The following is a 23640-nucleotide window of genomic DNA, read 5'->3' on the forward strand; positions in this document are numbered from 1 at the left end:
TACCCTGCCCGTCTACCACCTGCTTCGTTCCCAAGCGTTTCACGTCAGTTTTCTTCCCAAGTATTTCGTATTTTTGTTGCTGTTTTGCGTGGAATCTCTCCTATTATCCATCTGGATTAGTTATTGTTTATACGTGAGAAAGCTATTGATTTTTACATACTGTTTGCGTGGCAAAGTGGTTTGCTAAGAGGGCATTTGATTTTTGCTTGTGTGACTATCACTTACGTGGTATGTGACCTGAGGAAAGTCCAGTATCTTTTCTGCATTAATTCCATTATTTGTTTAAAAAAGAAAGGATAATAAGATATTTACTTCATTTTTTTAGTATTTGATGAGATCGTACATATTAGGCAGTTAAAACAGTGTCTGGTTCATAATAAACTCTCAGTACAGATCACTTTTTATTGTATCTAATAGTTTTTCAGCTGATCTGGGCACTACTGACTTTTCAGTTCAGTAGATTAACCCTGATGGCTGACGGCTGTCAGCTGTGTTTCTTGTGGCACACTTGGCAATTTTCAAATTCTCTCCGGGGAGACTAGGTGGACTAAAGACCTTTAAACGTAACTACTGATATTTTGACTCTACCTCCAAAAGGCGCCAATAATCAGTTCAGAAGGGAGCGATTCTCCCGGGAAGCCCACTTTGAGAAGCAGGTTTTACATGACCCTGGACTGCGAGTGCAGCTGCCCTCGTTTCATTGAAGCGAGGGAACCAACTGGAAGCTCTGCCCCTGCTTAGAAACCAGAGTCCCTTTCAGCTGGGCCTAAGACAGAATGAGGGGAATTTAGACATGTCTCTAAGATACTTGTGGAACAGTGGTTCTCAATCTGGGGCACTTCTGCCCCCCAGGGGATATTTTGCAATGTCTGGAGATATCTGTGATTGTCAAGGGGCAGTGCTACTGGCGTCTAGTGGGTTCAGGTCAGGGGTGCTGCTAAACATCTTACGATGCCACAAAGAATTATCTCACCAAAAATGGCAGTAGTGCTGAGGTGCAGAAACTCCTAGAAAAAAGGAGATCGATCAACCAGGTTGCTTGGACTTAGACATGACATTGCCCCGATTGTGGTGGTAGAAATAAGAGGAACCTGCTGCTTCTGCAGACCTCATGCCTGAGATGGCTTAAATAGTCACGCTCCTCCCCCCAACCCCCTAACCTTGTCTTTGCACTTGGAAACTCCACGGCTGGCAGCCTGGAGTCTCTGTGACTCTAGGTTTCCTGCAGCCTATCTCTTCACTTGAGAAGACTCCAGACCTGGAATCACTCCATGCAGCCAAGAAAGGTATTTTCAACACTGGGACAAACTCAGATCATTTAAATAACTAGATCTATGAGCCATTCTTAGAGAGAGGGGAGAGGAGGAAGAGGGAACCCAAATCATATGCAAAAGAAAAATTTCTTTTAGAATCTAATGAGTTTTGGTAGTCTCAAATGTCATTTCTTCGAAGATAAAGTCAGACTTTTGAATAATGTTTGAAATGGTTTTCTGGAGTGTGTCTCTAGTCTAGATAACTTTCAGGAAGTAAATACTATTAATAGGTGTTTTCAGCAGCATGTATTAGAGCCATGCTCCCAGCACGCTTTGAAGCTTCAGTACTTTGCTGTCTCTGAAATGTAAAGTTTGGTGTTTTCTCTTTACCTTAGTTGATGCTATTGGGTCCATCTCAGGCTGATCTTGACACCTCTCATGCTCTGCTCTCTTCAACCAGACCTCTCTGTTTCATTTTGGAAGAAGACTAAAAATGGTAAGGACAGCTAAGAGATCCCTAAAAAGTGTTATCTGTCATTTTTTGTGGGAAGAACTGAAACCGGCTGGCAAGAGAGATGTTGAAGTATCTGTACTTCGGTTATTTGCTGAGGAAAACTTCTTCCATGATCTTTCACAATCAAGATTACTCATGGGGGTCTTTTGTAATTTCAGATTAATCAATACTTGCTCTGTGCAACTTCCGACGGGAGTTACTGCGTCCCGCCCTGAGGAGGAGCGGTCGTTTGAATTGGGGAAATAGCTTCTATGGGTCTAACTTTCTTCACCTCACCTTTTTGGCTTTAACGCCGTAGAAATCACTGAAGTTCCTTTCTGCCTTTTCTAGCATTTGGTGGCGTCTGAACGAGTATGTGTGTGTGGCAGCGGGGGAGGCGGGCAGGACGGGGAATACAGGAGCCTGGGCTCGCGTATGGTCAAAGAAACCAGAAGCGGACAGTAGGTAAAGCAGGTGGGGCAACGAGACCTTAGTATAGGACTGGGCTCAGTTCCAAATACAGCAGAGACACATGGGGATTTATAGGCCAGGAGCAGAGTGGGGGTCAGTGGTTGGAAAATTACTAAGAGGAAACATCAGGGTTAGGGGGCGTTCTGGCTGGACCGACCTGACAGGGCTCTTGCTGAAAGCGGGCCGGGGAGATGGGGTATCACCTGGGGGATGGTACGGATGAGAGGCTTGATCAGATAGCAAGGATGATCAGATATCGTGGTGAGGGATTCTTGCTAAACTGACCTAACAGGATTCTTGCTAAAACTGGCCACACGGACACAGAAGCCCCCAAATCAAGGCCTAGTGACTTAGAGGAGCCTGACTAAAGTTTAGTCGAGGAGAGGGTCTGTCAGTGCTGACTCTCCCAGTCACTAGCTGGGGGACCTTGGGCGTATCACCTAAGCCCTCTGAAGCTCAACTTTTTTTGGCTATAAAATGATCATCACTGCACCTCTCCAGTTGCCTTGCAGGGCCATTGCAGGGGCTCAGATAACAAAATATATGTTCAAATCCTTTGCAAGTGCTGTGCGTTATTAGGTATGCCCAAAGTTCTTCACAAAAAGACATCAGTGACCTTTTCTTGAAATGATTTTGTCACCCCAATTAGACACAATGGAGTGCCTGCACCAGGAACCCACTCTAACTTCTGGATCTGAATGTTGGCGCCTGGGCTCATTTCGTGTCTAAGGTCTAATGAAGGGTTAACCACAGGGCACTATGTTGCAAAGGAAGCAACCGCTTAAAGTTTCATTTCCTAGAAACTCAGATGTCTATTTTTAGGCAAACCCATGCCCGCATCTGCCTTTGCCCCTTGAGGGATGGCATGATATGATTGATCGTAATAAAGACAGGTCACATTTATTGACCACTTACTACAAACTGAGCATTCATGCTAAGGGCTGGATGTCTCTGTGTCGATTTCACCCTCCAGGCAGCCTTGTGAGGCACAGATGAGGGAGCTGGGGCTTCAAGAGGGTAAGAGCTTGTGGTCTTGGCTGGGCAGCTCGACTCTGGTAGCGAGACCCCTCTGCTCTACCTCGACCAAGCCGGCCCGGCACACACTTCCACCCGGGACACAGTCAGTCACCGTGGGCTTCAATTATGATAATTTACTCCTGAAAAACAATTGGGACATCTTTTATAAGGAAAGAGATGAAAACAACTTTTAAAAGAAGAAATAGAAAAGGCCAAACAGCATAGGAAAATCTTATGAATCAATCAATCTTATGAATACTTATAGGTCAGACCCTTTGATATGGAAACTCCACTTCTAGAAACTCTTAAAGAAACAATCAGGGATGTCGCAAACAATTTACGAAGATAGTCTATGCAGCATGGCAAAGAGAATATCTCATGTCCAGTGTTGGGAAGGGGTTAATTAATTGCGGTCCACCCATTAAGTGGAATGTTATGTAACCATCAAATCATATTTCTTAAAAGAATAGTGAATGACATAAGAAAATACTCATGATATAATGGTAAATGGAAAAAGCAAGCTAGAAATTAAGTATCGTATATTCCTGATGTTTTTAATGCACATACTAGACACTTACTAAATGTTGGTTAATCTGTGATGGCGGTTTGCCTGAGTAAATGGGTTACCTATTTTTCTTAATAGTTTCACAAGAGAGCCCTGCGTTCTAACCATTTGACAGTTGAGAAATCAGAGGCTCAGGAGGGAAAGTGATTCACCGAAGTCAGAGAGCGCTCAGGTGGCAGAATAAGGATTGACAATCAAACCTCTCCACTGACGAAGCCCCCGCTAGTACTGAACTGCTTCTCACTGTGTGAAATAGATGCAGGAAGGGGGAGATGAGTGTTAGAGGGAACATGCCAAAACAACAGTAGTTAACTGTAGCAAAGTTCTTCATCGCCGAAGAGATAGTAAGGAATTCGTATACTAAATTAATCAAAATTGATGGTTTAAAAGTAGGGAAGATGGTGTTGAAATTTAAAACAGTCATTACAGATGAGCCAACCAGTGTCTTTGCACCCCAAGAATAGATCATTTATATCTCTGAAGCCCACCAAAGTTTAGGCCTGGGATGGCAAGTGATGGCCGTGGGTCATATCCAGCCTGCCACCTGTTTTTGTATAGCCCACAGACTAAGAATTTTTTTTTATCTCTTTAAATGATTGAAAAACTCAAAGGAAGATACTATTTTGTGGCCCATAAAAGTTATATTAAAGTCAAATTTTTGTGCCCACGATAGCTTTATTGTTTGTGTATTTGTTTACATATTGTCTATAACTGCTTTTGCCCTGCAGGGACAAATTTGAGTAGTCGTGACAGAGACCATGTGGCCTGCAAAACAAAATATTTACTGACTGACCCATTACAAAAAAAGTGTGCCAATTGTGATTTATGTAAAAAGGGGGATAGGGTATAATGTCAAGTAAGATTTAATATCTTACGGTCTTTGGTGCCTGTTGAGATGCATAGTAGCTGTTGAGTTCCTAATTTATGTAAGACTACTTTATATCATTTTACTCTTTTATTTTGAAAGCTAGGTCTGTTGGGCTAAAATGGTAGAAGGGAAATGATAAAAAGTCTCTTTATTTAAGTAAGTGGGTTATATCCTTGTACTTAATTTTTTGGTTGTTATATAATGAAACTTTGATGTCCATGGTAATTACACTTTACAGAGGTTAGCCTATAATTAGGAGTATTTCAAAATTTGCGAGAAGGGGATATTTGGTCATAAGTCTTTTAGGGAAATTCCCAGTGGAGGCTGGCCTATAAAACAATAGCACATAACTTCCCTTATTCTCTGCCCTCCGTTAGCCCCTAAGGTGATGGATACAGTGCACATCTAGTTCTCAAACAGTTCAGTGTCATGGCAACGTGACAAAGGTTAGTGAATTCAAATTCAAGGGTTTCCCACAATTGCTCCCCACTCCTTGCCTCTTGCAGGTTTCTTTCTCCTGATTCTCCAGTTGGCCATCACCTCTGGTTCAACGCAGCCCATCCATTTGCGGGATCCTCACCGCGCCATGACATCCTTTGCTTCCATAGCTTGGTTTCGGTGACTCCCTCCACCAGAACTGCATATTCCAACACTTCCTTTTCAACTCAGGCAACTGGGCTTTTTTTCTGCTCTGTGATCTTGAAAATAAATGGGAGGAGTAGCTGAGGGCACCTAGCTGTTGTCCCCTGAAGTCTGGCTCATAGCAGCCCGCAGGGGTTGTCTGGTATGTTGGCCTTCAGACTGGCTACTGGGTAGATGAGCGGAGGATGGAGAAGAATTTTGCTGCAAGTTATTAAATCTAACCAGATCATAGCCATGCAAAATTATATAATAAAGACCGGAAGGGGAATACCGATGCAATACAGAAAGGTGAGAGGTTCTACCTGCCACCAGGTAATCACACCCAACTTCCTCTTCCTGGAGGGCTCTGTCCACCTTCCCCTCTCTTCTACCCCCAGCCCCTCGTGCCGGCCGCTCACCCTTAGCTGATAACCCAGCTTCCTGCTTCCCCGAGCGCACCAGAGAATTGGAAGAGCAGTTGGAAGGGATGGCCCACCGGCTCCCCTCTGCTTGTGTGCCCGCCTAGAGCTTCTGCATCCACCCGTCCTGCCTGACCTCCGGTCAAGTTACCCAGCATCGCGTGGCAGATCACCCCAAAAGCCACTGGCTTGATACCACCACTGTCCTGGAGTGTTACGTGTGGCGGGCCCACGGGTTGACTGGGTTCACTGAGGCGGCTCTGGCGCTGGGTGTGTCCCCCACTTGCAGTCGGTGTCTGGGGCTGGACTCGCCCCCGCACAGGTCTGGTGCCTGGATGGGGAGACTCCAGAGCTGCGGGCTGCCACTGTCTCCACGTGGTCTCTCCAGTATGGCAGCTGTGCTGTCCCCGGGCTTCTTCCGAGGCTGGTGGCTCAGAGCTCCAGTTCAAGTGGAGAGAGAGACAAAGAGATCGGGAGAGAAGGAGCGCTTGGTGAGGTGGAAACTCTCCCACCTTTTCTGTCCCAGCCTGGCAAGTCCTGCAACATCGCTTCTTCGGCTGCTCTCCTCCAGATACGGAAAAAAGCCTGCCCAGGTTCAAAGGAAGATGCAAATAGGTGAACCAGTTTGCAGACTCTTATACTAAGGGTGGAATTTTCATAATCCTTGCCAAAGCCAGTCTCCCCGCTAGTGCGCTGGGCCACCTCCCTGCTTTCCTCCCCGGGCTCAACGCGCCCGCACCCTCCCCTGTCTCTCCTGCATCTTCATCGGCATTATTATTAATGATGGGGGTTTTGGGAAGTTTTTTCCCACTCTCACCAGCATTACAACATGCTGTTCCGCTTCCCATCCTCAAATATATCCTCTTGACCCTCTTGGCCCCGGGAACTACCACCAGTATCTTTGTTCCCAGAAATGTTTGCCGCCTCCAGCTCCTGCCCTCACATTCTTCCAAGAACTTGGAAGTCATGTTTGCTTTGGCTTCACCTTCAGAATCTATCCAGTATCTGGCAAGTTCTTACCACCTCCACCCCTGCCAGCTGGGGCTTTTGCTTGAATTACCATAATAGCCTCTTGACTGGTCTCCACGCTTCCCCGCGTTGTCTCTTTCAACACAGCAACCAGCGTGATCCTTCTAACATGAAGTCAGACCGCTCCTTGTTGGGATGGCCGACTAGGCCCTGTAGGCATCCTTGGCGTGGGCCTGGGGCCCCTCCCTCTTTGTTTTTTGTTTTTTAAATTTATTTATTTATTTTTGGCTGTGTTGGGTCTTTGTTGCTGCGTGGGCTTTCTCTAGTTGCGGCGAGCAGAGGCTACTGTTTGTTGCCGTGTGCAGGCTTCTCATTGCGGTGGCTTCTCTTGTTGCGGAGCACGGGCTCTAGGCGCGCGGGCTTCAGTAGTTGTGGCTCATGGGCTCAGTAGTTGTGCCTCGCAGGCTCTAGAGCGCAGGCTCAGTAGTTGTGGCACACGGGCTTAGTTGCTCCGCGGCATGTGGGATCTTCCCGGCCCAGGGCTCAAACCTGTGTCCCCTGTGTTGGCGAGCGGATTCTTTTTTTGCCTTTTTTTTTTTTTTAACATCTTTATTGGAGTATGATTGCTTTACAATGTTGTGTTAGTTTCTGCTGTATAACAAAGTGAATCAGCTATATGCATACGTATATCCCCATATCCCCTCCCTCTTGCGTCTCCCTCCCACACTCCCTATCCCACCCCTCTAGGTGGTCGTAAAGCACCAAGCTGATCTCCCTGTGCTATGCAGCTGTTTTCCACTAGCTATCTATTTTACATTTGGTAGCGTATATATGAAGATATACAGATTGCCAACAAACACATGAAAAGATGCTCAGCATCACTAATTATTAGGGAAATGCACATCAAAACTACAGTGAGCTATCACCTGACACCGGTCAGAAAGGCCATCATCAAAAAATCTACAAACAATAAATGCTGGAGAGGGTGTGGAGAATAGGGAACCCTCTTGCACTGTTGGTGGGAATGTAAATTGATACAGCCACTATGGAGAACAGTATGGAGGTTCCTTAAAAAGAGAACCACCATATGACCCAGCAATCCCACTACTGCGCATATACCCTGAGAAAACCATAATTCAAAAAGAGTCATGTACCACAATGTTCATTGCAGCTCTATTTACAATAGGCAGGTGGATTCTTAACCACTGCGCCACCACTGAAGCCCTGCTTAGACCGTTTTGAAAGAACAGCAGCCTGAGGTTCTGGGGCGATAGGAAGGAGCGTTGAGGTCAGTTAGCTCAGTCGCCATAGTGTGTAGATGAGAAAGTCAAGGTTTAGGAGAATTCAGTCAGTAGGTGTTCATCAGAGCGGTTGTCTTTCTTTAAGTTTAATTTTTATTTATTTTTTATTGAAGTATAGTTGATTTACAATATTGTGTTAGTTTCAGGTGTACAGCGGAGTGATTCGGTTATACATACATACATATGTGTGTGTGTATCTATATTCTTTTTTTCATTCTATTCCATTGTAGGTTATTACAGAATATTGAGTAGAGTTCCCTGTGCTCTACAGTAGGTCCTTGTTGTTTATCTATTTTATATATAGTAGTGTGTATCTGTTGATCCACTGCTCCCAATTTATCCCTCCTCTCTTTCCCAAACAAACCATAAGTTTGTTTCCTATGTCTGTGAGTCTGTTTCTATTTTGTAAATAAGTTCATTTGTATCATTTTTTTTAGATTCTACATATATCATATGATATTTGTCTTACTTCACTTACTGTGATAATCTCTAGGCTGACTCCTGATCTGACTTTGAGTTCACAGGAGCTAAGCGCCAGAATACATAAACATGAGAAGTCAGACTAATCCTGGTCTTCCTCTAACTTGTTGCAAAACTCAGACCACTGAAACTCAGTTCCTCCCTCCTGCCATCTGTCCTTCTGTCTCCTCAGATTGCATCCATGTCAGGAGCTTGCAAAGTCTTGAAGCTAAAAACAGTCAGCAAAGCACAAAGTTAGACTCATCTAAGTCCATGTGTTTTCCTATTAGGAGTCATAGCTCTACAACCGTAGACATTCTAGCAGGAATGTAAAATGGATCTCACATCAGGAGAATAAACTTTTGAATACAGTCCTGCCACAAAAATGAGGCATCTAAGGGGACACGTGTCGCCTCTTCAAAGGGTTGTGTATTCAAGCTTCTGTTTGAAGGGTGGGCAGGCAGCATTACCTTTAGGCCTGACTAGCCCCCATCCCACAAACTCTTCTTTCTCCCCTGCCGTGGATTTCCCTGAAAGTAAAGAGTTCTCTGCTTGGGAATATACACGGCTTCTGAGACGCAGCAGTGGAGGAATTTGGTTCCTAATTGGGCAGGAATGGTGTGTAACTCATTATCATTCCCCTACTGCCTCTAACGTAGTGCCTTGCATGGAGGAGATTCCCAGTAATGTTTGTTGAATGACTACGTGAGCATATACTTCTTTATTATGAAGCTAAAGCTCAGCCTGCCTTTAAATTTATAAATTCAAAAACTATGCTAACATAGCATTACTGGGCATGAATGCACTCATAAGAAATATATGATCCGAAAAGTCTCTTTTTTCCCCTCGAGTTGGTCCCAGTCAAATCATAAATGTCTTTTCTTTTTTTTTTTTTTTTTTTTTTTTTATAAATGTCTTTTCTTAATATTTGGACATTTTCTTATGAAAACTCCAAATAACACAATATCAAAACATTAGACAGCCAAGAACCCTTTAACTGAAAAGGAAATTAACCAAGATGCAGGTATGCGTCATACCAAGTGGAACAGTATGGAAGCTAATTGATCAAAATGGAGTTTGAATCTTGGTTTGAAAATGCCTCTCTGATCTCTGTTTTCTGATCAGTGAAATGGGAATATTTATGTCTCTTCAACTTCATTGTCAGGGCTCAGTGATGTGATATAAACAATGTATCTATTTTGGCATCTGACACATGATAAATACCTGATAAATGGCAGTTGTTATTAAAAAAACAAACACAAATGATTGTCTGATGATGGTTCAACGTGAATTCTACATTTTCCATGTTAACAAAAAGAGATGATTTACTGAGAGAACAGAACACCTGTGCATACAGAATCAAACATTCCCATTTTTACCATAATTAGCTCACTAATTGAGCATCCAAATTTACCCAGTGTATTTGCGTGTGTAATTAGCTATGATTCATGACTAAAGCCGGGCCTATTATGGTGTATTATGCTGTTTTACAAATCAAATTCCTGAAAGACTTATGTTTTGGGCAATCACTGCCAAAAAAGCAAAAAAACAAAATAACGTGGATTATTTGTATGAGGTGAAAAAAAAAGAGACCTGGCGTTATGCTGAACGAACGCTTACATTTAAAAATAGCATTAGTTGAAGCGAAGGTCCTAGCTTCAGTCTGAAGCAGGTAGTTCCCCATGGTTTGAAAGGAGAAATTTCCACAGGAATAAAGGAATATTTCACATTTTGAAGTCATCTTCTCAAGAATATCTTTTCGTTCAGAAGCCTCAAAGGTATTATTTCTCTGTAATAACAAATTTAGAAAGGCTTTGTTCATTGACTCAGTTTTCTTCCTCACCTGCTTGATCAGGGTCCGTCTGTGAGTTCCAGGCAGCCTGCGCAGAGAGCCGAGAGAGGGCTTGCCTTGCATACAGCGTTCCAAGGGCCATTTGGGCTGGGACTCAGCGACTGAGTATAAGACGGGGACAGTCCCGTCCTGGCTGTGCCTGTTCCCAGGAGAGACAGATGAGCTCTGTGCTCTCACTAGGGTTTCGGGCTCAAGGGGGCAGAACTTCTGAGAAAACAGATTGCCTAGAGTTCTTCTGCGGGTCTGCTTCCCACAGCCTCCCTCTGACTCCATCCCCTTTTCTTCTGTGGCTCTCTTTCCATTTCAACCCTTCTTTTAGAGGCCCCCAACCCTCCTGGTCTCTCCTCGTCCCCTTGTCAAAAATCTGATCTTTGGAAAGACTTTACTATTTATGATCATTGAGCCTTCCGTGGGATTTTAAGAATGTTCAAAGCCTTGATTTACTCAGCAGACACTTATCTTGCGCTCAGGAGGTGGCAGGCGTCATCATCACCAGTAAAGACAAACAAGGCCGTGAACCTCAGAGAGTTTAGCACCTAGAGGGAGAGATGGGTGGTTGATACCAAGACTCCTGGAAAGGTAGGCCAGCAGGATGGCTGAGGGCCGGCTCTGTATCTGACTTGCCCGGACCTCACGGCAGGCAGGTTCTCTAGCCTCTGCATCTCACTGTCCTCATTGTAAATGTACCTATTTCTCGGTATGAGGGTGAAATAATTGGCTAAATGCTATTGGTTGAAATTAGTGGCACATGAATGGACTTAGAGGGTTACAGGTAATACGACTTCTTCTCATATTTGGCAGACTTGGCCTGAATTTGCTTAGAGCTAATTCCATGTGCAAGTGGAAGGTTTTGCCTAGACCAGGGGCCTGAAAACTATGGGCCGTGGACCAAATCTGTCCCACCACCTGATTTTGTGAGGTAAGAATGGTTCTGACCACCTTAATTCGTTGTGTTCTAAATAGTTATTTAAGTAGCCACATAACAGCCTCAATTTGGTCTGCAATATTGGCTGTCTGGCCCTTTACAGAAAAAGTTTGCCAAGCCCTGGTCCTGACCAACACTGTCTAATAGAACTTTCTACAGTGATGGAAAATGTTCCGTATCTGCATGCTCGAATACGGTAGCCATGAGCCTGATGTGACTTTGAGCCCTTGAAATATGGTTAGTGTGACTGAGGAACTGAATTTGAAAATTGCACTTAATTTTAATTCATTTAAATTTAAACAACCGCATGACTGGTGGCTGTCACATTGGCCAGAGCAGCTTTAGACCCTTTGAGTCTAAAGATTCTGTGTTCTCTCAGTGTTCTTCTCTCTGAATTTAATCAACTTCCCAGAGGCTGTCTGAGTCAAGAGGAAGGCAACACTCTTAATCAGATTTTTTGGGCCCTGGACTGGCGTTCACTGTCTGCTAGAAAATGCTTAATGGAAAGTGCTCGAAAAATGCATGAGAGCATACACTTACTTCCTCTTAAAGCCGTATCCGTGACATCTGCTGTCGTTTAGGGTGAGGCAGTTGGCTTTTTCAACCCCACAAGGCCCCAAATTAAGGAAGTCTTAATCATCTTTAGAGTTCAGGCTGCAGGCAGAGAAAACCTCACTTAGCAAAGCTATATTTCCTTCCATCCCTGCTAGGCTAACTTCAGCCCTAGGTCATTTCTCTCATAAGATTGCCTAGAACAAGAAGAAGTCATCAACACATGCCATCGTTATGAATATTGTCAAACCATTTCCCCTAAGAGTAAAGTTGCAGTTGGCATTCTGGGGATGTCATGTACAGCGTGGTGACTATAGTTCATAATATTATACTGCATATTTAAAAGTTGCTAAGACAGTAGATCTTAAAAGTTCTCATCACAAGAAAAAAATTGTAACTATGTGCAGTGATGCACGGTAACTAAACTTACTGTGGTGATCATTTCACGATATATACACATATTAAATCATTATGTTGTACACCTAAAACTAATACAATGCTATATGTCAATTATATTTCAATAAGACCGGAAAAACAAAAGTCACAGTTGGCAGGTATTCTGCCTTCCAAGATAGCATAGGTGAGAGTTGTATCAAGTGTTTTTGTGACAGCATAACATGGGTCACTAGTTTTTTAGTTTCCAATAAAAAAGTGAGTCTTTCTTTCTTTCTTTTTAAATTAATTTTATTGAAGTATAGTTGATTTACAATGTTGTGTTAATTTCCGCTGTACAGCACAGTGACTCAGTTATACATATATGTATATGTTCTTTATCATATTCTTTTCCATTATGGTGTATTACAGGATACTGAATACAGTTCCCCGTGCTCTACAGTAGGCCCTTGTTGTTTATCCATCCTATATATATTAGTTTGCATCTGCTAACCCCAAACTCCCAATCCATCTCTCCCCCACGCCCCCCTTGCCAACCACAAGTCTGTTCTCTGTATCTGTGAGTCTGTTTCTGTTTCATAGATATGTACATAGATATGTACATTTGTGTCATTCTAAATTCTACGCCGCTAAAATTAGGTTTGCATTCATGCAATAGAAATTCCAGTTAACACTGGCTGAGCATAGCAATCTTGTGATTTCTCATAAACTCCTAGAAGTCAGCAGTTCAGAGCTTTTGTTTCCACTCTGCTCTATGAGGTCATGCAAGGATCTAGATACTCTGGATCATCTACCTTGTTGCTTCACCAACCCTAGCACGTTTTCCTCATTTGCATCATTCCAAGATGGTGGCTACAATATCCATATTACAAGAAGCCAGATGGAAGTAGACAGGAGGAAGGGGAAGAGTCTCACTGTTTAAGGATATGTCCCAGAAATTACACATCTCACTTCCTCTCCCATCACATTGGCTTTAACTTAGTCATATGGTCATAGCTGCAAGGGAGTCTGGGAAATGTAATCTTTTTTCAGAGTGGCATATGCCCAACTCTAAATGGAGATTCAATCACTATGAGATGAAAGAAAGGGGAAAAATATATAGATATAGAACAATCTCTGGAGCCTCTGAGAATAATAAAAGGAATTGGGAGTATCAGAAAATACTCCTGGAATAAGAACAACATACAGTTAATCTACACAAATGCAAGTGGCAGCATCTCATCTGGAAAGAACTAATGGTGTTCCACACTCTATTTTATTTTATTTTTCATTTATTTTTTAATTTTTGGCTGCGTTGGGTCTTTGTTGCTCCGCGTGAGCTTTCTCTAGTTGCAGTGAGCAGGGGCTACTCTTCATTGTGGTGCACGGGCTTCTCATTGCAGTGGCTTCTCTTGTTGCGGAGCATGGGCTCTAGGCGAGTGGGCTCAGTAGTTGTGGCTCACGGGCTCTAGAGCGCAGGCTCAGTAGTTGTGGCACACGGGCTTAGTTGCTCCACGGCATGTGGGATCTTCCCGGACCAGGGCTCGAACCCGTGTCCCCTGCACTGGCAGGTGGATTCTGAACCACTGTGCCACCAGGGAAGTCCTTCATATTCTATTTTAAATCTGTATATTTTTTCCCATCTCCACTAGGCTTTGAGCTCTTTGAGGACAGAGATTCTATGTCTGCTGCCCCTAGTAGGTATCCAGTAAATATTTGTCAAATGAAAGAATGAATGAGTCAGTAGAATTCTGATATTTTTTTAAATAAATTCTTTCTCACCAGATACTTGGTACAGTTTCAAGCTAAAGAACTGTTGGGGAATTTTCCAGTCCGAGTCCATTGTCTTGATCTAGGAAGGTTGTCTGGGTCCTTGGTAGCCCATATTGTTATTTCTGTGTCCATCATCCTCTTGTAGGGGATCTTCTCCTGAGCACAGTGCCCACCTCTGAAGGGTACACAGAGAGTGAACTACGAAGGCAGGGCAGGACCCAGTTGGTCCAACCTCCATCTGGAGTTCTTTTCACAACCTCACGTGTAATCAATGGAGTAGGAGATGAGAGGAGAAAGCAACTGCTTCTGTCTGGGTTGATCCCAGAAAGCTTCTTGAAGAAGATAGGTTTGAACTGGGCATTATAAAAGCAGAGCTTCCTAAACCTTTCCCCCCAAGGAACCCCAGGGCAAATAGAAGAGGCAGAATGTGACCCCTGAGGAGGCTGGGGGTGTAGCCTGAAGGAACCTACTCCAAGGAGAAATTTCTTTTAACTATTTTGCTCTGTTTCACTATTCATTCATGTATGCATTCATTCTTTCATTCGTGTATTTAGCAAGCATAATGCAGCATTAAGTGCCAGACATTGTCTTTTATGAAGACACACAAGACCCTGCTCTCTTGAAGCTTACATTTTCATGCAGAATAGATATAAAACAAATAAACACATAAACCAGAAACACATAAATGATCAACAAGATAATTTCTGATGGTGCTTAAGTCTATGAAAGAAATAAAGCAGAGTAGTCTAGTACAGAGTACATATACCTCTCTGTGCCTCAGTTGACTCATCTGTAAAATGGAGATAATAATAGAGGTCTACAGTTCCAAAACCCCCTAACTGAAAGCTTTGTCCTAATTCAGTTGATGGCAAACACGACTTGATCTGAACTCATTTGGAAGTGCATCGTGACCTGAACCGAATGATGTAGTAGTAGTAGTAGTTGTTGTTGTTGTTCTTCTTCTTTTTTTAAAATCCCACTCAGAGTGGACAGTCCTGTGCTTCACTGCGCAAATTTTTGTGTGTTTGATTATGAGATGCTACCCCAGACTCCAGTTGGAGTATTACATAATACGAGGTACATGCATCATATTACCTTCTACAATCTGAAAAATTCTGGGTTCCAAAACACATCTAGGTCCAAAGGCTGTGGATAAGGGATTGAAGACCTCATGCAGTTATTATGAGGATTAAATGAGTTAATATATGTAAAGCACTGAAAGCGTTGCCCAGCATATGGTAAATGCTACCTAAGTTACTTACTGTTCCTGCCTTTATCACTATTATTACATGGGAGGGTATTTAGAAAAGTTGCTTAGAGACGGCCTCTCTGAGGATGTGTCATTTAAGCAGACACCCAAGGGATGAGAACGACCTGGCTGTGGGAAGAGGAAGAGCAAGATAACTTCAGGAAGAGGGAACAGCAAGTGCCAAGACTGGCTCAAGTGCAGAACAGAAAACAGGCCGGATGTCTGGTATGTGGTCAAAGAAGGGGAAAGTTGGTTCAAGGTCAGAGTGGTAGGCTGGAGTCAGAACATGCACGATATAAACAATGGTAAAGACTTTGGACTTCATTCAAAATGTGATAAGAAATCGTTGTAGTTGATCTGATTCGTGTTTATAAAGACTGCTCTGATGCTCTTGATGGATGAATTGTGGAGGAGGAGGGGAGTTAGGGAGACCAGGTTGGAGGCCAGTGTGTAGTACAGGTGAGACCTCATGGCAAAGTGGAGTAGGGTTGGGGTAGCAGACAAGGAGAAAAGTGGACAGGTGTGAGAAAAAGTTTAGAAATAAGGGAGAAAAAGACTTTCTGATTAATTTTGCATTCGTTGTAATTTATAATATGTCCATGTATAGCAGCTGCGAATGTCACAGCCAGGGTCTCCAGTGTGTTAAGGTCAGTGGTTTGCTGGACCCAGCTCCTACAGGCTTGCCAGAGCAATTCTGCACATCTCTCTCCAACTCTGCATTCAGGGACATCACACTGGCAGCTTGAAATTGACCATGATGGGGGTATTTACACTACGGGCATTGGCAAACGCTACAAATCAGGACTTAACAAATCAGAAATTGGGGGTGCAGGAGAGAAAGCTGGTTGTTAAACATTTACCAGCACACCACTGTTATTTTTTTCTATAACTAGCTTCCTTTCTCTTAGAGCCTTCATTTCCCCCTAATCAAAAAATATTTGAACTAGGCATTTCCTGGAAAACTCAGCTTGATGAATGCTGTCTCAGTCACTTCATGTTTTTAACTCAATTCAGGGGTCCTTCTGCTGCTTTTTCAGGGTCTCATCTGGGTTCGTGGGAATGGGATCGGAAGAGGGCACCTGGTTCATGATTTGTCTTTGTCCTTTATCCATTTAGTCCCCGCCTGGACCTCCCTGGTCCTTAATATCACTCTTAGCAGCATTACTTATTGCCTTTTGATAGTGGGATTCATGAACCCATCATGTCTTCCGACAGACGCATAGCTGAGGATGGGTTCAGGGTCTGGGATCCTGTTACAGGGACCATACAAATAGCTCACTGTACTTCTCCCCTTTCCCTCTTCTAAACCCCTTCCCCCCCATCTTGACTTAATCCCTCTTCCCTGAGTGGTGGACGCTTTTCCTAAATCTTTGAGTAAGATTGATGCCCAAGGAAGATATACTATTTAGCTAAGGGCTTCCCATACTCCCGGCCTTTGCCATATCTTCCCAGGGATCTGAGTGCTCCAGATTGAGAAGTACAGCCTTAAAAGGTAACCAGAATTCTGGTGGGTGGAAATGGTAGGGAAGAGTACTCCAGGTGGAGGGACTTGCAGGTCAGGGAACTGCAAGCTGGTCTTGGGCTTAGTGATTAGAGAAGCTGGTAGGGGAGTTGTATGAGGTCAACCTAGACAAGGAGATGGAGCCAAATTATGGAAGACTTTGGACACCATGATAAAAAGTTAGGGCTCATTCGGTAAAGAAGAAAGAACAAAAAGAAAACCATTTAAAGATTTCAGAGCAATATCATCTGATTACTGCTTGGGAAGCTTGATGGATAGGTGGATTGGAGGAGTGAGAGCTTGGGGACAAGGGTGAGGCTTTGGAGCGGACCAAGGATGGGATAATCTCACCTGAGATTGTATCAGCTAAAATGGCAAAGCAAGGAGGACGTCAAGAAGGACAACAAAGGAGGTCAACTGGACTCAGTGAATGGTTTTTTTTTTTAAAATAAATTTATTTATTTATTTTTGACTGTGTTGGGTCTTCGTTTCTATGCGAGGGCTTTCTCCAGTTGCAGCGAGCGGGGGCCGCTCTTCATCGCAGTGCGCGGGCCTCTCACTATCGCGGCCTCTCTTGTTGCGGAGCACAGGCTCCAGACGCGCAGGCTCAGTAGTTGTGGCTCACGGGCCCAGTTGCTCCGCGGCATGTGGGATCTTCCCGGACCAGGGCTCGAACCCGTGTCCCCTGCATTGGCAGGCAGATTCTCAACCACTGTGCCACCAGGGAAGCCCACAGTGAATGGTTTTAATCATGGGGAGGAGACAGAGTGGTGAAAGAAAAAGAAGAAAAAGACAGTATTGTACCTCTAATTCCAACACACTTTAGGCATGTAAAGATATGTGAAGAAGCTCTTTGAGATCCTTCTTAACCATCTTGCATTAGAGAACAAGAAAGCTGAGGGGAAATTTTGCTTATTTACCCTCTATTGGAGGAATTAAGGGAAGTAGGCACTTGGTTTATTAGATATCAGTATGACTGGTTGATTCAGTCAATTGGGAGGACAGAAGCATTAATGGAGCTGAAAGTCTGCTGTAGAGACACAGGCTGGATCATTCCATGGATAAACACCGGTTAAATGAAAACCAGTGTTCTGGAGGAAAATACTGCTAGAAGTCCTGAAACTGGAGAACAAGTCTGTGGTTAAACCACCCTCTCTGCAGGGCAAGCTCGAGTTAATATGATGGTTAGTAAAGCTCTTCAAGTGTGTCCCATGTTCGCTTTTAAGGGCTTTCTCCCCAGGGTGCAAGTGTCTCTCATGCTAAACCTGGCTGGATGCCCAAGAATCGCCGTTAAGAGTAGGTTCCCACATGTCCCAGTTGGCCCGAGGGAGTCTTAGTTTATGCCTGCAGTCTTGGCATAAATTACTAACAGCCCCTCCCCTTTCATTCCCGTGAGTATCCTGTCTGATCAATCGGGGGTCACCCAGGCAGAGCCCTGACTCTCTACCCTCCCCTTTCCAAATTTGTGTAACGTAAACCCAATGTGTAGGGAAAACGTTCATCCCCAAATCATCTCGGAGATGATTTCCAAAAACAGTCCAAGAGGAAAGCCCGGCTTATAGATAGTAGTGCCAAAAATGGCGGGAGTTGTACGACCTTAGACAAGTCAGTTAATACTGCTGAGCTGTGTCTTAATCTGTAAAATGGGGGTAATGGATCACCTTTGTTTCTCTCCTTAGAATATTAAGAGGCTCGAGTCTTGTGAAGGACTCTTCTAATGTGGACCAGAGCAGGCTTAACAAACAAACATTAACTGCACTAAAGTTTTTCTTCCCAGATGTAGCTGCATTTTAACATTCCTTCACCGCCCCACACCCCTCTCAAATTTCAGACTTTGGCAGCTAATTGATGGCTCTTCCATTGCAGCATTCTAAATAACAGTGAATAGGAAAACACTGCTTCTCCCAACTTAAAAGCTATAATACTGAAAAGCTAAGATGCTAAGAGCTAAATATGTAACTTAAGTTTTTTATGAACCTCAGTAATTGACAACTACAGTCATGGGGTGGAGGTCGGGGTGCTGTTTAGACCACTGAGAACCATCAACCCGGACTGGTTAGTTTCAAATGTAGCAAAAGAGAGGCAGCAAACGGGAATTTTAAATTCTGATTCTTGGTGTATTTTAGAAGGGCGATTTGTTCTTTCTTTCAGGTGTTTCCAATGTGGACCTCAAAGAGACAGTTTCTCATCCTTTTTAACATGATCCTAATTTCCGAACTCCTTGGGGCTAGATGGTTTCCTAAAACTCTGCCCTGTGATGTCACTCTGGATGCTCCAAACGCCCATGTGATCGTGGACTGCACAGACAAGCATTTGACAGAAATTCCTGGAGGTATTCCCACCAATGCCACCAACCTCACCCTCACCATTAACCATATAGCGGGTATCTCTCCGGCGTCCTTCTACCGGCTGGACCATCTGGTAGAGATCGATTTCAGATGCAACTGTGTACCTGTTCGACCGGGGCCAAAAGACAATGTGTGCACCAAAAGGCTGCAGATTAAACCCAGCAGCTTTAGTAAACTCGCTTATTTAAAATCTCTTTACCTGGATGGAAACCAGCTCCTAGAAATACCTCAGGATCTTCCGCCCAGCTTACAGCTGCTGAGCCTTGAGGCCAACAGCATCTTCTCGATCATGAAAGAGAATCTAACAGAACTGGCCAACCTAGAAATACTCTACCTGGGCCAAAACTGTTACTATCGCAATCCTTGTAATGTTTCGTTTTCCATTGAAAAAGATGCTTTCCTAAATATGACAAATTTAAAATTGCTCTCCCTAAAAGATAACAATATCTCAGCTGTCCCCACTATTTTGCCCCCTACTTTAACTGAACTCTATCTTTATAACAACATCATTGCAAAGATCCAAGAAGATGATTTTAATAACCTCAATCGACTGCAAGTTCTTGACCTAAGTGGAAATTGCCCTCGTTGTTATAATACTCCATTTCCTTGTACACCCTGTGAAAATAATTCTCCCCTACAGATCGACCTAAATGCTTTTGATGCATTGACAGAATTACAAGTTTTACGTCTACACAGTAACTCTCTTCAGTATGTGCCCCAAAGATGGTTTAAAAACGTTAACAAACTTAAAGAACTAGATCTTTCCCAAAACTTCTTGGCCAAAGAAATTGGGGATGCCAAATTTTTGCATCTTCTTCACAACCTTGTCCAATTGGATCTGTCTTTCAATTATGAACTTCAGGTCTATCATGCATTTATGAATCTGTCAGATGCATTTTCTTCACTGAAAAACTTGAAAGTTTTGCGGATCAAAGGCTATGTCTTTAAAGAGCTGAGAAGTTCATACCTCTCCCCATTACATAATCTTTCCAATCTTGAAGTTCTTGATCTTGGCACTAACTTTATAAAAATTGCTGACCTCAGCATGTTTAAACAATTTAAAACATTGAAATTCATAGATCTCTCAGTGAATAAAATATCACCTTCAGGAGATTCAAGTGAAGATGGCTTCTGCTCTAACATGAGAACTTCTGTAGAAGGTCATGGGCCCCAGGTCCTTGAAGCATTACATTATTTCAGGTATGATGAATTTGCAAGGAGTTGCAGGTCCAAAAACAAAGAGCCTCCGTCTCTCTTGCCTCTTAATGAAGATTGTTACAAGTATGGGCCGACCTTGGACCTAAGTGGAAATAATATATTTTTTATCAAGTCTTCTGAGTTTCAGTATCTTTCTTTCCTCAAATGCCTAAACTTATCGGGAAATACCATTAGCCAAACGCTTAATGGTAGTGAATTTCAGCCTTTAGTGGAGTTGAAATATTTGGACTTCTCTAACAATCGACTTGATTTACTCTACTCAACAGCATTTGAGGAGCTACGCAACCTGGAAGTCCTAGATATAAGTAGTAACAGCCATTATTTTCAATCAGAAGGAATAACTCACATGCTAAACTTTACCAAGAACCTAAAGGTTCTGAAGAAACTGATGATGAACAACAATGACATCGCTACCTCCACCAGCAGGACCATGGAGAGCGAATCTCTTAAAATTCTGGAATTCAGAGGAAATCATTTGGATATTTTATGGAGAGATGGTGATAACAGATACTTAAAATTCTTTAAGAATCTGCTGAACTTAGAGGAATTAGACATCTCTGAAAATTCCCTGAGTTTCTTACCTAGTGGAGTTTTTGATGGTATGCCTCCAAATCTAAAGACTCTCTCCTTGGCCAAAAATGGGCTCAAGTCTTTCAGTTGGGGAAGACTCCAGTATCTGAGGAATCTAGAAACGTTGGATCTCAGCTACAACCAACTGAAGACTGTCCCTGAGAGATTATCCAACTGTTCCCACAGCCTCAAGAAATTCATACTTAAGAACAATCAAATCAGGCACCTGACAAAGTATTTTCTACAAGATGCTTTCCAGTTACGACATCTGGACCTGAGCTCAAATAAAATCCAGGTTATCCGAAAGACTAGTTTTCCAGAAAACGTCCTCAACAATCTGGACATTTTGTTTTTGCATCACAATCGGTTTCTGTGCAACTGTGACGCTGTGTGGTTTGTCTGGTGGGTTAACCATACAGAGGTGACGATTCCTTACTTGGCCACAGATGTGACTTGTATGGGACCAGGAGCACACAAGGGCCAGAGTGTAGTCTCTCTGGATCTATATACCTGTGAGTTAGATCTGACTAACTTCATCCTGTTCTCACTTTCCATATCGGCAGTTCTCTTTCTGATGATGATCACAACAGCAAACCATCTCTATTTCTGGGATGTGTGGTATAGTTACCATTTCTGTAAGGCCAAGATAAAGGGGTATCGACGTCTGATATCACCGAATTCTTGCTATGACGCTTTTATTGTGTATGACACTAAAGACCCAGCAGTGACAGAGTGGGTTTTGGATGAGCTGGTGGCCAAATTGGAAGACCCAAAAGAGAAATGTTTTAATTTATGTCTCGAGGGAAGGGACTGGTTACCGGGGCAGCCTGTTCTGGAAAATCTTTCCCAGAGCATACAGCTTAGCAAAAAGACAGTGTTTGTCATGACAGACAAGTATGCAAAGACTGAGAATTTTAAGATAGCATTTTACTTGTCCCATCAGAGGCTCATGGATGAAAAAGTGGACGTAATTATCTTGATATTCCTTGAGAAGCCCCTTCAGAAGTCCAAGTTTCTCCAGCTCCGGAAGAGGCTCTGTGGGAGTTCTGTCCTTGAGTGGCCAACAAACCCACAGGCCCATCCGTACTTCTGGCAGTGTCTGAAAAACGCCCTGGCCACAGACAATCACGTGACCTACAGCCAGGTGTTCAAAGAGACAGCCTAGCCCTTCTTTGCAAAATGTGTCTGCCTAACTTACCAAGGAGAGGCTCGGCTGCCTAGATTGGCTCATGCATGTCCCACCGAAAGAGTGTTTTAAACTTTTCCAAGCCCTGAGATTGCCCATATTGGAGAGGAGTCACCGATACATGACAAAGGAACTGGAAAATTGGGATTTATACAAGCATCAAGTCGTCTTTCTTAGCTCTCTGTGTCTCCATTTGCACTTGAGTCTCTGACTTCTGCTGCTGTATAAAATACTGTTGGGAGAAGGGTGGCAAGTAGAGGACGTGGCACTTTGATTCTCCTGGAATTGTGATTATTACATAAACACACAGTCACTAAATTGAGAAGAACTGCATTTCTACCCTTAAGAAGTACTGGTATGTATGGAAATAGGGTAAAAAAAAATGCTCAGGGTCTACCTATATGACATTAAAATGTACCAGAGTTAATTAGTGGGAATAAACCAAAAACAAAAACAGTTAACTCCTCAACCAAGTGCTTGAGTATAATCTGGCACCCCCTTCTGTGCAGACTGAGTGTTGGCGCCCAACAGGTGGTTGCTGCTGAGGTGCTCCTCGCTCTTTTCCCCTGGGCCTGTTATTGGGTTCTGTGGGGAAACAGAAACACCTTTGCCATTGATGGACATAGCCTACTTACAAATGGGAGAAAAATAAAATGCTCTGCCTTTATGCAAAATGATGGTCTTTACCTTTGATGATAATTTACCTGCTTAAATATTGCTGTGGACTAAATGTTTGTGCCCACCCCCAAATTCATATGCTGAAATCCCAACCCCCAATATGATGGTATTAGGAGGTGGGGTGTTTGAGAGGTGATTAGATCACGAGAGCGGAGCCCTCATGATGGGATTACTGCCTTAGAAGAAGCAGCCAGAGGCATAACTTGCCGTGTTCCCACCACGTGAGGATACAAAGAGAAGTGGGCAGTCTGCAAGCCACGAGAGAACTCTCACCAGAGCCAGAGCATGTTGGCACTCTCATCTCAGACTTCCGTCCTTCAGACCTGTGAGAAATAAATGTTTGTTCTTTAAGCCACCCAGTTTGTGATGTTTTGTTATAGCGACCAAGCTAAGACAGATATTTTCATCTGCATTGAAAAGTACTGTATCCAAAGAAAAATTGCCTCATCCAATGATCTTTCAAACTGCTTTGTTAACTAATACTGTATATTTATAATCATCTGAAAACTTGATCCATCAACATTAGACGATTTTGGTGGTAAACTCTGAAGAAGGACCCCAAGAGCATGTATTTATTTAGAGTTGTCAGGCAGGGATGACAATTGCATGGATTCCTTTAAATTTGGGGTTGGGGAGAGGAACAGAGGTTTATCGACGTTAACACTGAGAAAGCTTCGGTCTTGAGCTTCGGCTTCACTACTCAAAAAAACAACAGAAAGGACCAAGATGTTCTGAAGACACACCTTCCAAGTGAGTATAAATTTGCATGAGTTCAAAGTTTGAAACGTGACCAATTTGTTTTTATTTCATGAAAGAAGTTATCTACAGAGGTGTCTGTGCCCTTTGGAAGATAGTGTGTAAGGGTTCAAATCCGAGAGTATGAGCTGGGAGATACTGTGTTTTCCTCGTATGTGGAAAAGCCAAAGGTTTTACTTTAAGGATGGCTATCAATACACAGTATATAAATTATTTCCAAAGGA

General features: G+C 43.2%; 1 protein-coding gene across 1 annotated transcript; it reads left to right on the forward strand.

The window, feature by feature from the left end:
* Nucleotides 1-1135: 1135 nt before the first annotated feature.
* On the forward strand, nt 1136-22650 carry TLR7 (toll like receptor 7). Its single transcript, XM_036839897.1, has 3 exons — nt 1136-1286; nt 1649-1749; nt 18812-22650. Exons 2-3 carry the CDS (start codon nt 1747-1749, stop codon nt 21959-21961), a joined length of 3153 nt encoding a protein of 1050 aa, XP_036695792.1. The 5' UTR covers nt 1136-1286; nt 1649-1746; the 3' UTR covers nt 21962-22650.
* Nucleotides 22651-23640: the final 990 nt, after the last annotated feature.

Source organism: Balaenoptera musculus, chromosome X (assembly GCF_009873245.2).
Source record: "Balaenoptera musculus isolate JJ_BM4_2016_0621 chromosome X, mBalMus1.pri.v3, whole genome shotgun sequence".
NCBI lineage: Eukaryota > Metazoa > Chordata > Mammalia > Artiodactyla > Balaenopteridae > Balaenoptera > Balaenoptera musculus.